We start from the raw sequence: 18,026 nt of genomic DNA, 5'->3' as shown, positions 1-18,026 counted from the left end.
TTCTGAAGGAATATGCTAGGTCAGACTGAATGTTGGCTATTCACCAAGACTCAACTGTACTAATATAAAATACCTCACTTTTAGAACACAATTTAACTGGCAATCCAACACACACGCATTTCAATGCACTGTTGTGGTAGGCTTCATTGGTTCTTTGAAGGTATGTCCATTCCTTTTAATATGGATATAATGAGATGTACTTAACTGTACTTTAACAGGCCTACATTTGGAAAAAAAAATTCTTAAAGATAAAAGTGTTAAATTATTTGGTATACTGAATCTTGGGTCATTGTGGAGATTTGCTTTTACATGAATTTCTCACACAAAGCTGGAAGTGGTACTGTTAAAGGACAGGATCGGACCCCTTCACAGGAGTCCAGCTTTCACTTTTGAAAAAAAAAAAAAAACTGACATTTAACAAAAATGAACATGGAGAATAACTGTTTGAATTCAATTCCAGAAGCTGAGGAAGTACTAAAACTGACCAATTTTATATCGCTAACATCCTGGCAGATAGATTCAGTGCAAACTTCACCCCCTTCTCACCCCCAAAAGGGCCCATAAACATACCAGAGGAATGCAGTGCCCCTGAAATCACAGACAGTCAAGATAAAACAGCCCTTTCCAAAGCCAAAAACACATCAAAGGGACCGGACTGTGTCCCAAGCTGTGTCCTACACGAGCTCAAAGATGAACTAACCCCTCACCTAAGCACACTGTTCAAACTCAGCCTCTCCACAGGCTACGTCCCCATAGAGTGGCACACAGCAATGGTTATTCCGCTCAACAACAGACTCCAGGAACTATCACCCTATAAGCCTGACTAGCTTGGTCTGCAAGGCTATGAAGTGCATCATCATGGATCTCATTAACAGAGACATTGGGAACCTCCAAACACTGGACCCTACCCAGTTCGGCTTTAAGGGCCGATCATGCCTCCTAAACCTGGTGAACTTCTCTGAGACCGTTACCAAAGCTATAGACAAGGGAAAGGTGGTCTACACAGCCTACCTAGACCTCGCTAAGGCCATCAACACCATTCCCCATTCAGGTATTCAAGCTCACCAGCCTGAACATAACCACCTACCGTCACAAGATGAGTTGCCAACTGGGTCACGGAAAAAACCCTAGAGCTAGGTCTGACTTTAAACCAGTTACAAGTTGCGTTGCGCAGGGCTCAGTCAGCACAGGAGAACTATGGCTGACCAAATTCGCAGACGAATGCAAACTAGGGGCTTTAACTGACTCTCTGGCTGACACAGACATCCTCCAAAAGGGTCTCACGGAGACAGATACCTGGTGTCAAAACCATGGCCTCAGACTAAACGCCAAAAAGTGCATAGTTATCCCCTATGGAAAAAATAAGTACCCGCAAACTACCACATAGGTGGTAGCCCCCGAAACATGGAAGATGTAATAAGGGATCTGGGGACTCAACTATATAACCTCTCGTTTGATAATCACATTGCCAAAGTAGTTAGAAAATAAATCTTTCTATGTGGCCCACCTAATCACAAAAGGGTTTGCATCCAGATCAAAAGAGGGCATTGTGCCCCTCTATGCATCACTCATCAGATCTATCAGAGTACAACGCCCCATTTGGGATGTACCTTACCAGACACCTGCAACAGCTGGAAAGACCACAGAAGTACATCACCAAGAGGATCACTGGCCTCAAACAGATGCCCTATGCAGCTTGAATAAAGAAACTCCAGCTGTACTCTGCTGCATACCGCCTCAGTGGGGATCTCTTCCTGACATAAAAGCCTTGTCCAACCCAGAACTGATGGACATCGCTCCACCTAGAGAAAACCATATCCCTTCTAGCCACAAGCTCTAGGGATCTAAACCTCACCACAACAATAAATAGGACATGCTGGAGGGATAGATTCCTGTCCCAGAGACTTCCCATGCTTTGGAACAAGATTCCAATCTACATTAGACAGAGCTCCTCGCTAATCCTCTTCAAGGGAAACCCTGACGAGTGGATGAGAAACAAGTTTTACCCCGGAAATCACCTCAATGGCTCTGATGGACAGAGGCACAGGGAACTAATCTAAGGGGGCAGCGAAAGCCAACACATTCTGGCTAGGTTTATAAATGCCTTTGGGCAGATAGCCTAGTACCTACCTATGAACCTATAATTTAATTCTACAGTAGCAGAGTTTCATTACTGCAGCTAATCTATAAAGTGGACATATTTCCTCAGTACCATGCATTTACCTGCAAGTACAAATAATCATCTAATTTTGAATGTTAGTTTAATCAGAAGCAGTTTTGTGGCAGGCAAAATGAATAAAGTAAATGTCCAAGCAAACAAAAAGGAATGCTGTGTTTTAAACGTCTTGCCAACTCAGTACTGTCTAGGAAATGGTCTTTCTGTAAAAGTACAGATAGTCTTTGGGGATGCAATCTTACTCAAATTACATGTCAGGATAATGTTAACAGTCCTCCTATATGCATTTCATGAGGATTACAAGGTGTTGGGTACCCAAGCCTACAGATCATATCCATTTAACAGTGCTGGGAGAAGGTGGGAAAGACACCACGGCAGCTGCAGCACTAGTATGTGCAGGAGAAACATACATGAAGAATGTAAGATGAGCAAACACGCTAACAAAATACTCACAGGTAGCAAACATATGCTGAACCATCTCACCACTACACTACCAATAAAAAAAACATACAACGGGGTAAAAAGGAAAACTAAACAGGGAAATCAACTGGATATAAGTATGCCCTCTGAAACTGAAACAGCAAATAAAAATAAAGTAAGTACCTGAAAGACTCATGACCTGGTGTATCAATGATCAACATCCCTGGAATTTTTATGCTGTCTTTCTCAAACTAGAATGAAATAAAAACAATTACAAACTGTGTAACTATTCAGTATTAATACAGACTCTAGAATAAGGTCTGCAAACAGAGCTGTGGCTTACATTTTTAACCATTTTGGTCTGTTCGTGAATTGCATCTAAAGGCACATTTGTAGCACCAATCTGCTGAGTGATTCCACCAGCTTCACCATCTTGGACATGAGTGTGACGCAACTATGGAGGGGAAAAAAAAGACAAGTTACAAAGCAAAGGATCCTGACCACTGTGTACCATACCTCAACAACACAGTATTTAAATATTCTCTTCTTTAGAATCACATCCACAAGAAAAATGCTAATGTACAAGGTACACAAAAGCACTACATATGGAAAAGTGCACAATTTCTCCTGTCCTTACAACACAGCAAACTTTCCAACAGTCTCCCTAACATTTTATCTCCTTAACATACATGGGTACCTTACTAGGTGGTATACATTATATGGGACGAGCTCTCCCACTCTTCTCCTTAAAAATTTCACAGTCTTGTCTGGCACTACAGAAAAGGAAGTTGAACATTTGGTATGTGGCAGCTGCTCTAGTTAACTGTCCCAAAAGGGAGAGGTGTAGCAAGCACACAGGGTAGAGAATTCTCAACACAACAGTCCACCCTCCAAGGTTCTACTTCTGAAAGCTCTGTTCTGGAAAAAGTTCACTGCTATGCTAACAACTCCTAGCATACCACTCATTAGCTGGATAAGGACACAGCCAACATACCTGTAAGGCTAGGAAAGCTCACCTTTTACATCTCACAGTTAGCAATGTACAAGATATTCATTATGAAGGCTTAAACAGGCATTAGGAAAGTCTTACATACATTACCTAGAACGGATTTCGAAGATGCTTTTTCTGGAATCATAAAATTTCAGGACATCACTTGCAAGATTGCATATAACCTCGCAACAAAGTGCCACACCTCTGTAGATACAAACAGAAATGTGACTGCTGTGACTAAGTTATAAGTGAGCATTTGGAACTGAACTGAAAGTATGGAGTATTTGCCAATAAGAAGCCTACATGCAAATTCAAAACTAATACCTGCAAACCATGAGGGGGTCAACAGCTTCAAGTCTGACATATTAATGAAATCAACCAAAATTAAAGCATGTATAAAGTTATGCACTTCCAACAGTAAATCGTGCTGCTAAACTAAGGGAGTCTGTGACCTTACACATGCTTTGGTGGCTTGCAGGTTCACACTCACATAATCAGGTTATACAGGTATTTGTTTCTTTTAATACCTGCGGCTCAGCAACAGCAAAAAGTCTAAAGCCTCAAACACTTCAAATAGCAGACCTTTTTGAACTCTACTCTTTCATAAACATGTTAACAGCTGAAAAATTCTTTAAATTTTCCAGTGTTTTTCTGACATTTTATGTGCAAAACAAACGCAGCAAACACTGAAATGCATCAAAAGCTAACTAACATTACAAGGGAAGAATTTGGGCTCAGAAGAATTTCTTGTTACTCTAACTTTGTTGAAATGTGACAGTTCTAATGCAACTTAAAGTTAATGTTTAAAGGAGCAAAGCATCTGCCAAGACACAAAGTTAAGTGTTTGCATGTACCTTTAAGCATAGGAACACTAACAAAAACTAAGGGTTGTTTCACACGCATGTAAAAATATTTTAAAGATTATTTCTAAATTCAAACTAAATGGTGGAACCCCAAAGGCTGCTCAAGCTGCCATGTTGCTACTTTTAACCAAGTTTTGTTTGTAATTTTAGTTTTCCATTTGGTTTGTTACCCAACAATAGGAAACTAAATAGAGGAGAAAATCCAGGTTAAAACTAATTGTTGATCCCAGTCAGCAGTTTGAACGTCCATGATTCTCTCTATCCAAACACCTCTAAAATGTCTCAGACTTTCAGGGACATCTCTGACTGACTCTAATTTTTAGCAGTGTCCCAGTTAATCCAGCCTAAAAACTTTTGGGAAAAACAGGTGACTTGCCTTTAATGACAGTAATTATATTTTTAGACTTGTTTTACTTCAGAAAATGGATATCAATTCACATCACTGAGAATATAACAATAAAAGTCTGACCACTAAAATAGTTAACGGCCAGACTCTCTTCTATTATGTGGTAGACACTTACTAGTCTGAGTGAAATAAACTCAAACTGAAATGTGTGTCATCATTTAGTGACTTTGTCCCTCAAAATGTGCCTTTTTTTTTGACAAATCACAGAGGAACTGTCACTAAAAAATGACAGGTATTTCAATTTCAGACTTCTTTCCCCTTCAGATAAGGGGCACACATTCACATTTTCTTAAATAAAAAACTGAGAGGCAAGTACAAGACCAAAGAAAATAAATTTTCTTTTAAAAAACAGCAATAGAGACTGTCCTTTCTCCATTGTTTGCTTACTAAACCAGTGATATACTGCGTAAGCCTAGGAACGCCAGTCCCATACGCATGCACAGTACATAATCAAAGATTGCAATCAGGAAACAATGGGGAAGAACATGGCAGCACTATACAAAGACATTATTTATGAAAATTAAGTATTTTTTTCTCAAATAATTTCATTGTATAATAGCAATAACCGACTATGATGTGGTATATTGAATATTTACCCATAGCTGGCTTTGTTTAATCACTTGGGCTTCGCCTTCTTGATTAAACCAAACCAACCACGGGTAAATATTCAATATAACACACCCACATTTGTCTGTTACTGCTACAGTAATTCCCTCACTTAGGAAAAAATTCCATCAAAACTCCCATTATAATACAATGCAGCCCATTAACATTAAAAATAAAAAGAACAAAGCCCTGCCACATAGCAAAGTCAGATTCACAAAAAGACAATGAGAAAAAATATAATAAATGTAAAACTAACACGAAAAAGCTCAATAAATGAAAGATTATTAAACACTGCTAGCAACACAAAAAAAGTTCACCTTCCTCAGGCAAATGATCTAAAAACATAGCTGAACTCTCTTAAATACCACAATTCAAGTCATATGACACAAATTTAATTGCTCATTTATTAAGCATTTTAGGATAGTATAAAAATATAAAAACCCTCAAGGCACTCCTTAAAATGGAGAACATCGATATCTGTGCAGTGACTGAGACCTGGTTCAAGGCTCCAGAGTGCACCCCTGTATTACCAGGCTATAACTCATACCACACTTTTTGGCCATCTAACCTGGACCGGAACACCAAAGGAAGAGGTGTGTCCATATTCATTAAGGATATCCACACCTCCAGGCTAGTTGCTCAGCATAATGCATCTGAGGTTATCAAAGTGCAACTAACTCTGGGCAAAACTGCAATCCAAATTGTAGCTTGCCACAGATCCCCCAGCTTGCCCCAGGATCCCCACCTTTTTCTTGATATACTGGAAAATATTAGGGTTCAACCAAACAACCTAATAATGGGCGATTTCAACTACCCCACCATTAACTGGGAATATTACTCATGTAACTACTCCTTCGCTCAACACTTTCTGGGATTCATAAATTCCAATGCCCTGGATCAACTTATCCACACCCCCAGCAGGGGCGACAATATCCTAGACCGAGTTATTACCAACATGAGTGACTGGTGCTCCAAACCTGAAGTCAACTCCTCGCTGGTCAGATCAGACCATAAGCTAATCACCCTAGATATCCACATCTCACCCCCACCCCTCATTAAGGAAACCACGGCAAAAAATTTCTCCTAAGCCAATGTCATGCTTCTTAAGACAGAAGTGACAAACTTCATGACACCCTTGCAGATGGACAATACAGTTACAACTGCTGAATACTACACAAATGCACTCTACAAGCACTTACACGAGTGCATGGATCATGCTATCCCGAACAGAACCAAGACGCTATCCTCCAAAAAAAGGAAGCCAATCTGGTGGTCCCCTGCCATAAACAAACTACAACAGAAGGAAGAAACTGTTGCAAAAGAGAGTAAAATCCCATGAGTGAAGGAGCTCCCTGGTCAGCCTCAGTAAGAAGCTAAGATCCCTTACAAGATACTCCAAAGCTAGCTACGAAAACAAAATCACCACTGATTCTAAGGACAACCACAAAGCATTCTACAGCTATGTCAGAAATCTCAATGGCAACAACCAGATCTGCACTGAGTTACAGCACAATAGCATGAAAATGACACAACCAACTGATATTGCCAACATCCTGGCAGATAGGTTCAGTGCTAACTTTACCCCCTCACACCCTAAACGGACCATATCTATACAGGAAGAATGCAAAGTCCCTGTAATCACAATTACGTAGGTAAAAGCTGCACTCTCTAAAGCCAAAAACACAGCATCCATGGGACCGGACAACATACCAGGCTGTGTTTTACACGAACTTCAGAACAAACTGGTTCCCCACCTAAGCACCATGTTCAATCATAGACTGACATCAGGATCTGTGCCCACTGAATGGCGCACAGCAACAGTATTCCACTCCACAAATGGGGAGCCACTAATGATCCTGGGAACTATCACCCTATTATCCTGACGAGCCTGGTCAGCAAGGCCATGGAACGTAGCATCATGGAACTCAAAGACACTGGTAACCTCCAAACTCTGGATCACACCCAGTTCGGGTTTGTAAAAGGCAGATAATGCCTCCTGAACCTGATCGACTTCTTTGAAGCAGTCACCAAAGCTGCAGACGAGGGTAAGGTGGCTCACACTGCCCATCTTGACCTCTCCAAGGCTTTCGACACCATCTCCCATTCTGGAATTATAGATAAACTCACTAAGCTAGGTATAAATCCTTACGTCACAAGATGGGTTGCCAACTGGCTCAATGACAGAACCCACACTGTAAAAGTTGCAGACTCCAAATCATTTGACTTAAAACCAGTGACAAGTGGAGTACCACAGGGTTCAGTCCTAGGACCTCTCCTGCTTGGTATCTATTTTTCTGAAGTACAGGCTAACACAGAAGGCCTTTGGCTAAGTTCACAGATGATTGCAAACTAGGAGCCATAGTCGAGTCCCCAAATGATGCGGACATCCGACAGAAGTGCCTCACAGACAGATGCCTGGTGTCAAAGCCATGGCCTCAAGCTCAAGGCCAAAAATTGCATTGTCATCCCCTTTAGTAAAAACTCTGTACCCATGAACTACTACAAAGGCAGCAGTCTACTTAACGCCGAATGTGTGATAAGAGAACTTGGGACCCAAGTGGACAGTACTCTCTCCTTTGATAATCACATCGCCACAGTAGTCAATGCTCCTTTTAGACTGTACCTCACAAGACATCTGCAGCAGCTGGAAAGGCACAGTACCACCTCACAGAGGATTACTGGTCTCAAACATAAGCCCTACACCGAGTCTCAAAAAACTCCAGGTTTACTCCGTAGCATATCGCCTACTCCGAGGTGATCCCTGCCCAACATATAAAGTCATGTCAAACCCAGAGCTGTTGGACATGCTGCACCTAAAGAAATCCCCATCCCTCCGAGCTACATGTTCTAGGGACCTAAACCTTGCCACCACAATAAACAGGACATGCTGGAGAGACAGATTCCTGCCCCAGAGACTTCCCATACTCTGGGACAAGCTACCCATCTGTGTCAAGCAAAGTTCCTCATTACCACTCTTCAAGAAAAATTTTGATGAGTGGATGGGAAATAGGAAATACACCCCGGGATCACTTCTGTGGCTCTGCTCAACAGGGGCACAAGAAAATAACTTTTTTGGGTGGCGTAAGCCAGGGAACCTTATTGGCTAGGCTTACTTAGGCCCTTGGACCAATAGCCTAGTACCTACCTCTGAACCTATAAACAATAAAACTTGAGAAATTGGTTTCTATCAAAACATATATATTGGAAAATTATAAATTATTTAAGTCTTCAATGAATTTCCTTCAGAGTTGGTTTTAATTTTAAAGTAAAATTTTCATTAAGCCCTGAGAACTGATGGGCTTTATATCATAGTACCTACTTTTTTTAAATCTCAGTATGATTGCTTATATTCTCAAATATTATGTAGTATTAAAAAGTTAAAAATAAGTGGCACATCAGTATTTTTATTATGTCTGTACATTGCATTCCTTTCTAATTCGCTTATGTCATTAAGATGTTTCTACTCATCTTTCCTATATAAAAAGCATTGCATTGCGAGCATTTAGACATTTTTAGCATTTTAAGTATCATGACTCCTAAGAATAAATACCTTACTTGTAAACTAGATGTAAAAGAAATTTATCAGTACAATATATTTACAAAATTGGCAAAATATTTTTGGGTGCCAAATCTATCTATAGATGCACTATTAATATGTCTCTTGCAGAAGCTGTTATAAATATTTATCTAAGCACTACCAGTAATAAACATTATTTTATAACATTAATACAGAACAACAAGCTATTAAGTCTCTTTCTAATGGTATTGTCATAAAAACAGCAGATAAAGTTTAGGGCACTGTTGTTCTTGATGCTGAATATTAGGATTTAAAAATGTTTGAGTTACTTAATACTGACTATTATGAGTTAAGACAGACAGAAATTATGCAATTCACAATTACTATGTTAAGTGTAGTACCTTCAACATGCATCTCAATAGGCAGTTAACATTGAAAACCTTTGCACATTTTCATGTTGCCGATTCACAGATCCCTTTATATATATGGGACCCCAAAATACATAAATCTGTTAGTACCCCTTTGTCTTTGCCACTGGATGGGTTACAGAAGTCCTATCCAAATTTGAGTTTAAACTTAAGAAAGCTTTACTTAACTCTACAACGATCATTAAAACCACTTCACAATTTTTAGAACACGTTTATACTTAGTCTACTGTTAATATTACTGATTGCTATTGTGTGACTTTAGACATTGATACTTTATTCATGTCTATACCAAATGAAACAGGCATTGAATTTTTTAAAGAGCTTATTACTTCTTCTTAAGCAATTTTCCCCCATTGAAATAGAGAGTGTATGTGCTTTAACAGAGTTGGTTTTATGTAATAATGCATTTCTTTTTCAAGATACGGTATATAATAATGTTAGGGAGTAAGCCAATGGTATACCCATGGCTAATAGTTATGCTAATTTAGTTGTGAATGATTGGGAGAGGAAATCTCTTAATACCAATAACAAATTTTTGAATAGTATGTTTTACAAATGATTTGTCGACAACCTATTTTTAATTTGGAATGAATCTTTGATTTTTATGAATTTAGACTAAGTGCATTCATCAGATTTTTTTACATTTTAAATATACTAGTTTACTCAAATTAATTTTTAAGATATTAGGTTATTTAAATAAAACAGTACAACTGAGACTACACTATTTAAGACAGATGTTAAGTAAAATGCTTATTTGCATAAACAAAGCATGCATCCCCATTATTTTTAATACTGTTAAAAATCAGCTTATAGATATGAATAAACAAATGAATTCTATGGCCAATGATTTTCTTAACAGAAGATAAGACGATAAAGAACTGATGAAATTGCTTACAGAAGTAAACAAGGATACGGGGAACATATATACCCCATTTTTTCAGATAAATATATTTCAAACAGTAAGAAAACATTATACATAATATAAAGAAATTTAGATGTATTCTACTGCATGACTTGAATACTTATAAAACACAAAATTTAATTAAGAAACATTGGCCAATGTTAAAATACACTCCAACTTTTTAAGACGTAACTATGGACAATTTAGCTTTAAGAATTTGAACAATCTTAAATTATGTTACAAAGAAGGGAAATCTATTAATAAGGTATCTATAGATAGATTTGGCACCCAAAAATGTTTTTGTCAATTTTGTAAATATATTTGTACTGATCCATCTCTAATACATCCTGCTATGAATAAGCCATTTATTCTTAGTCATGATACATGCAATACTAAAAATATTATATACATGTCTAACTGCTCACAATGCAATGCTTTCTATATAGGAAAGACAAATAGGAGATAAAAAAAAATATGTGAGCATCTTTCAGACATAAGAGAATTGGATGCAAATGCAGTAAATGTACAGACATTAAAAATACTGCTGCATCACATACTTTTAACTTTAATACTACAGAATATTTATGAGAATATAAGCAATCACTGAGATTTTTGAAAATAAATGGGTACTGCAGTTTCAAGTCCATCAGTTCCCATGCCCCTCAGTGAAAATTTCACTTTACAACCAACTCTTAAGGAAATGTGGGAGAATTAAATAACTTATAATTTTACACTATATATGTTTGACAGAAACCGATTTCTCAAGTTGTATTGTTTATAAATACTTTTTTTTATATTATGTACTATGTCTTTAAATGCTTAATGAACAATTAAATGTTAGTGTCATATGACTAATTATTGCATTAGAGCTGTTTACTGAATTTCCTGTTTGCACTTATTTTTAAAATCGTTTTTTTCTCAAAACTTGCATTTTATCTGTCTTTGCCCTAGCACTCTTGTGTGGGGTCATTTACTGCACTGTTATAACTTGTTGATACTTGTGAACCTCTGCTATCTCTGAAAAAAAAAAACAAAAGAAAATCTTGCTTTTTTCCCCACTTTTCTGAGGTTTAAAAAAGTTCAGTTACAGGCTTGCTGTTCTTGAATTGTTTGCAAGTTTCTTGGAGGCCATTTTTTGCTTGGGCTAAAGGGAAGTCTCTCTGTTGATCAGTGGCAGTGATAAACATTGAGCAGCCTGCCTGCCCCTGTGGGAGTGGTTACTGACTTGAAACTGTAGTTTTATTGGCCATTTTGGGTCAATTCCAAACTCCATCTTCCTCTCTTAAAACCCTCTTTTGCGCGATTTTGCACGTTTTTGTGCAAAGCGCAACAGCGGGCAGCGCCGCCTAATTGGGTTTAAACTATTCCTGGCTCCACAAAGTCTGCTCTTCACTTTTTCCCTTAGAACTGCTCTATCTCTCAATTTAAACACCATATTCTCATTCTAAGGCCCTTCACTGGTCCAATTAAGTAATCCTACAAGTTAGCACTATTAAACCATAAACACTACTTACTCTTATACTCTCTACGATTACCCAATCGTCTATTGGTCCGTCTTAAATTCAGTTTCCCTATATTACTCTAGCATGTCCAAAGGTAAGTCAATGGTTTCCTCTCCAGTCCATCTGGTGAATCTGGGAATTTTGAGGCAATGTTACAACTGTCTCATGTACACGGACAACCCTCTCCTCCTCCAAACAGGTTCAAATATATGTGAGAGATGCAACTATTTAGCCAAACTGGAGGCTGAGCTCTCTCATCTCAAAACTGGTGTCACCAGTCAGGAGGAGAAGGTAACCTCACACAACACAATTCCAGTATCACATAGTCCAACCACATCAGCGAACCAAACACAAATACACAAAAACATACACGGAGGCTCTAAATAAAAATCTACCCAAGCAACAGAGACCTCCAAAGCAGACATTCAAGCAAACGCTACCTCAAAACAAAACACGCACAACACATAGCCCACAAAGTCAGTGTGCCAAGCAGCCACAGCCCTTAAAGCTGATTAACACACCTGATACTCTTGTAATAGGTGACTATATTGTCAGACACACTGATGTCCCGCTCACCAGGCTGAATAAACAGAAGGTCACAGTGAGCTGCCTGTCGGGTGCTAGGATCCGCCACATAACGCAAGCACTCAGGTCACTCCAAAGCAAATACAAATATGATTCAGTCATTGTACATGCTGGTGTGAATGACCTGAGACGTACCTCCCTGGACTACATGAAAAGAGACAGAGGAGCTCTCTGATCATGTAGCCCAGGCTGGTATGACCCTGACCTTGAGCAGCATCTTACCCTCACCTAGAATGATGCCACAGTACAAAGACAAAATGATCGATTTTAACAATTGGCTAAAATTTTGGTGTCATTCAAAGGGGATCCAGTGTCTGTCAGCCTGGGATGACATGCTCGACAAGCCACATTGCTTCGCTAGGGACGGCTTGCACCTGTCACCACTGGGCTTTCAGATATTGGCAAAGGCTCTTGCCACCACCATAGTGCCTTTTTTAGGCAAGGCTCAAAAGTCAAACCCACCCCCATAGACAGCACAAGGAACAAGAAACTAAGGGTAATGCTGCTTAACGCCAGAAGTCTTAACCTCAAGATGCACGCACTCGAAGCTCTCCTCAGTATAGAGAACATAGATATCTGTGCAGTGACAGAAACCTGGTTCAAGGCTCCAGAGAGCACCCCAGCACTACCAGGCTATACCTCATATCATGCTTTTCGGCCCCAAAACCCGGACCGAACCACAAAAGGAGGGAGAGTTTCCATATTTATCAAGGATATCCACACCTCTAGGTTAGTGGCATTGCACTAAGTATCGGAGACCATCCATGTGCAACTAACAGTAGGCAAGACTGCTTTTCAGTTTATAGCATTTTACAGATCACCCTCTCAAAGTCAGGAATCCACCTCGGCTTTCCTGAAAACATTGGAGAACACGAAGATCTCTCCGAACACCATTATACTGGGCAACTTCAACTACCCAAACATTGACTGGGAGCACTACTCAAGCCCCAGCACCTTAGCCCAAAGGTTCCTGGAAATTATAAACTCAAATGCTATGGAACAACTAGTCACCACTCCCACAAGAGGGGACAACATACTAGACCTGATCATTACCAACATGGGGACTCTATGTTCCACACCATAAGTATATCCCTCATTGGTAAGATCAGACCATAAATTATTTTCACTGGATGTCCACATCCCGACTCCACCCCCAGCCCAGAAAACCACAGTGAAAAACTTCTCAAAAGCAAACTTCTCACTTCTTAAAACCTAAGTGGAATCCTTCAAGGCCCCAGGGCCAGTGGAAACTACGGCCCAAACTGCAGAATCCTATATAAACGCATTCTACGGACATCTCCAGGAATGCATGGATCATGCTATCCCAAACAAAACCAAGACCCAATCATTCAAAGGCAGGCGTCCAGTCTGGTGGACCCCTGCCATAAATAAACTGTACAACAGAAGGAGGAAGCTACTACATGATAGAGCAAAATCCCTAATAGGGAAGGCATCTCTGATCAGTACTAGCAAAAATTTACGACCCTCATAAAATCCTCCAAGGCCAGCTTCGAGAGAAAAATTGCACAGGACATCAAAGACAATCATAAGGCTTTTTTCAGTTATGTTAGGAACCTGGGATGCAACTCCCAGACTTGTTCTGAGTTGATTCTAAACAACAAAAAATACACTGAACCCACAGACATCGCCAATATCCTGGCAGACAGGTTCAGTGCAAACGCCCCCCCCTCCCCCCCAAAAGAGCAAGTATCTATTCCGGCAGAGGGCTGCCTCCCAAATCCCAAACATCTCTGATGTTCAGGTGAAGGCTGCCCTCTCCAAAGCAAAAAACACTGCTTCCATGGGACCAGATGGCGTCCCAGGTTGCGTCCTACATGAACTCCAAGAGGAACTAATCCCTCAAATAAAACAGCTATACAATCTCAGCCTCACTACAGGATATGTGCCCAAAGAATGGCGTACAGCAACAGTGGTCCCACTCCACAAAGGTGGAGCCTCTACGGACCCTGGAAACTATCGCCTCATAAGCCTGACTAGCTTAGTCTGCAAGGCTATGGAGAGGATCATCATGGAGCTCATAAACTAAGACATTGGGGACCTACAGACACTAGATCCTACCCAGTTCGGCTTTGTCAAGGGCAGATCCTGCCTTTTGAACCTGGTTGACTTCTTCGAAACAGTCACCAAAGCCATAGATGAAGGGAAGGTAGTCCACACAGCCTATCTAGACCTTGCAAAGGCATTTGACACAATACCCCACTCGGGCATCACAGATAAGCTATCCAGCTTTAACATAAACCCCTATGTCACAAGATGGGTCGCAAACTGGCTCAAAGACAGAACCCACAGAGAGTTGCTGGAGCCATGTCAGACTTGAAACCCGTCACAAGTGGCATCCCACAGGGTTCTGTCCTGGGACCACTCTTGTTCGGTATATACTTTTCCGAGGTACAGGCAAATGTGGAAGGACTATGGCTCACCAAGTTCGCAGACGACTGCAAACTGGGCGCCATAATCGACTCTCCAGCTGACACAAACATCCTTCAAAAAGGTCTCACAGAGACAGATACCTGGTGCCAGCGCCATGGTTTAAAGCTAAATGCCAAAAAATGTATAGTCATACCCTTTGGCAAAAACAATGAGCCCACAAATTACCACATAGGCGGAAACCCATTAAGTACAGAGAAAGTTATTAGGGACCTGGGGACCCAAGTTGATAGCAATCTCTCCTTTGAAAACCACATTGCCAAAGTGGTTAGAAAGACCTTCTACATAGCCCACCTCATCACAAAGGGTTTCACATCTAGATCAAGACAGGTAATCGTGCCCCTTTATTCATCCCTCATCAGGCCCATCATAGAAAACAATGCCCCTTTTGGGATGTACCTTACCCGACACCTGCAGCAATTAGAAAGACCCCAAAAGTATCTCACCAAGAGGATCAAGGGTCTCAGAAATGCCATATGCTGCTCGGTTAAAAAAACTCCAGCTCTACTCAGTTGCATACCGCCTACTTCGAGGCGGTCTATGCCTGACATACAAAGCTATGTCAAATCCAGAATTAATGGACATGCTCCACCTCAATAAATCTAAATCCCTTAGAGTCACACGCTCGAGGGACTTGAACCTCAGCACAAAAATAAATAGAACTTGCTGGAGGGACATGTTCATAACCCAGAGGCTCCCTTCGCTCTGGAATAGAATTCCAGCTCATGTGAGGCAGAGCACCTCACTGAATCTCTTCAAGAAGAATCTCGATAGGTGGAAGGGGGATCATAGGTTTGTCCCAGGGATTACTCCCGTGTCACTATTAGACAGAGGCACAGTAAACTAAACCTTAAAAAGGGCACAGTATACTCAAATCAAGGGGTGGCGTAAGCCAAACAGAATCGGGCTAGGCGTATAATTGCCCCAGGGCAGATAGCCTAGTATGAACCTATGAAGAGAGTTTTGCTATGTTTTTAGACCATTTGCCTGAGAAAACCAGGAAGGTAAAAGTTGTGTGTGCTACTAGCAACATTTAATAAAGTCTGTTTTGCTTACTGAGCTTCATGGTGCCAGTTTTATATTATAACATTAAAGATAACTCATGGCAATGTCACTAACTTTATTAATATTACGTAGACAGTATCAGTTACTATTTTACTTGAAATCTGACCACTACAAAGGCATCATTTACAAGTAATAAAAGCTCTACTCTACATATCTACTTTCAGTACCACAGCAAAAATGTTTCCACAAGGTTTAAAAAAAAAAAAAAAAAAAAAAAAAAGCGAAGAGTTGTCATGGAACTTTTTTTGAACCACTTTGCCCATTCTGTCTGCTGATCATCAGCCCCCTCCAAGCCACTGTAGTCATTAGTCCCCCCAGAAAAAAATACTGGAAAAGGCATGAGACAGCAATAAGGTTGGTTTGGGATTTTTTTTGCTTTATATCATATACCCATGAGCCCAACCAGTATCAGCCACTGGTAAAGCATGTAATGAGCATCACTGCCGAACCTCCCTTTGCTTTAACAGAGACGGTCAGTACGACTGCCGACCTAGCATTAGGAGGCATCCCTTGCTTATCTCCAGAGCTCAATCAGGAAAATCAACAAACTGGGTGCCCCCTGAGATTGCTCCCTCCCCTCACAGGTTGAGAAAAGTCCTTTCTCCATACCTCCACTGACAAGTGTCTGAGCTTCTACTTGAACTCCAGCCTCCTCGACCAGAGTCAGGGCTTTATCCCTCAGTGTCACAGGCAGAGGCTATCAACTTTTTTTTAATATAAAAATAGATATTTTGTTGTTTACAGTGTATAGTATTTTCCCTATGGATAAAACTGTGGCAGGTGGTCTGTTAAATAAGTGAAACATTTACATTACAGTTAATATTTTACAGAGTTAAGTACAGTTTCAAAAAAATACTTTCTTAAAAAGCAAATTTTGCTCAAACCATTTATTTTGTGCAGAATCACAAGACCAGTGGTGATATTATTTGACATCAATAGAAAATAGATCAATCCTTTTATAGTAATTAAAAAAAAAACAGAAACCGATAGAGGTAGCATGTTTTCAAAGTGTAATAATATCCTTTCGTTGTTTATATTACTCAATAATGCCTATCCAGTCATATATTACTGGCCTTGGCATGAAAAATATGCAATTGTGCACCTACCACCCCAACAGTGCTCTCAGCTCTGCAACCCCACTGCCCTACTAGTGAGTGGATGACAGGACACAAACTGCTGAAACAATTGTGGACTTCAGTTACTTATATTGGCACCATTGGTGTCATCACGTTCTTCTTCAGTCGTCCTTCCTCAGTCATCTTAAAACATCATCCACAGCACAAAACCTTTGAGCCAATCTCTGAAACAATGTATAATCCTCACCCCTGCTCTGACAGCTGTTACCAGCAACCTAAATGTAAATTATATAGCTAAACAAATACAGCAATAAGTGTAACTGCTTATATATCCTACGCTTATGGACAAAAACCTACTGTTCTGTTATTTAAAATGGGGCCACACTTTGTTCATTCAAATTATGGACAAGTGCTTAACAATGCATGGGGTTCCAAACTGAATGATGGAGTTAGAAAGAGAAAGATTAGCACTGCTGGAACTGGATTCAACTTCAAGTTTTGGTGAATACTTCTTCTGGTGGACACTTTACAGAATCTCAGCAAGATGACACAGCTATATAGACTTTTATACATCACAGAGAAAGGTAAATCAAAAAATGAAAACTTGGTGAATATTTCCTAGTCTTGGCATACGTACTGGTAAGCCTGTGTAGAATCCTCAAAATATGGAAACATTCTTGCCAACCAAGCTCAGGCCAAAAGTGACTAACTGTAGGAGAAGGTAATCATCCACAGAAGACAGGCAATAAAGTGGACTGCTGAGAATAAGGAAAAGATTTTGTAGTTCTGTAGTATTACTATCACCTAAACTTCTAAACAGAAGATGTGTAAAGCAAGACAAAGAAATTAAAAGAACTAAATTTGCACAAAAAAATTGTTAAAAGACATGGTAAGATCCCTAAAAAAAACAGATAACACCAAAACATTCCCTACATGAAGTAACATTAGGTCGCTTGGAAATGGGAGTGAAAGAAGTGAGACAAGGAACAAAAACAAAGGTTAGTTAAAGATGTTAAAAAAAAGCAGGCCATGGAAAAGACAG

The 18,026-nt window shown here is 39.9% G+C and overlaps 1 protein-coding gene across 2 annotated transcripts in view; it reads right to left on the bottom strand.

The window, feature by feature from the left end:
* EIF5B (eukaryotic translation initiation factor 5B) overlaps nucleotides 1-18,026 on the bottom strand; it is a 3,606,765-nt gene that overhangs the window by 1,731,943 nt on the left and 1,856,796 nt on the right. For both annotated transcript variants that reach the window (XM_044070982.1, XM_044070983.1), the window contains 2 exons: nucleotides 2,940-3,050; nucleotides 2,780-2,847 (listed from right to left, as the gene is read on the bottom strand). In XM_044070982.1, the coding sequence (XP_043926917.1) occupies nucleotides 2,780-2,847; nucleotides 2,940-3,050 (179 nt within the window). The remainder of the gene's footprint in view (nucleotides 1-2,779; nucleotides 2,848-2,939; nucleotides 3,051-18,026) is intronic.

The sequence above is a fragment of the Protopterus annectens genome, chromosome 5.part0 (assembly GCF_019279795.1).
Source record: "Protopterus annectens isolate FY-2018-M chromosome 5.part0, PAN1.0, whole genome shotgun sequence".
Lineage (NCBI taxonomy): Eukaryota > Metazoa > Chordata > Ceratodontiformes > Protopteridae > Protopterus > Protopterus annectens.
The sequence above is the reverse complement of the archived record's forward strand: the minus strand, read 5'-3'. Positions and strand labels throughout refer to the sequence as shown.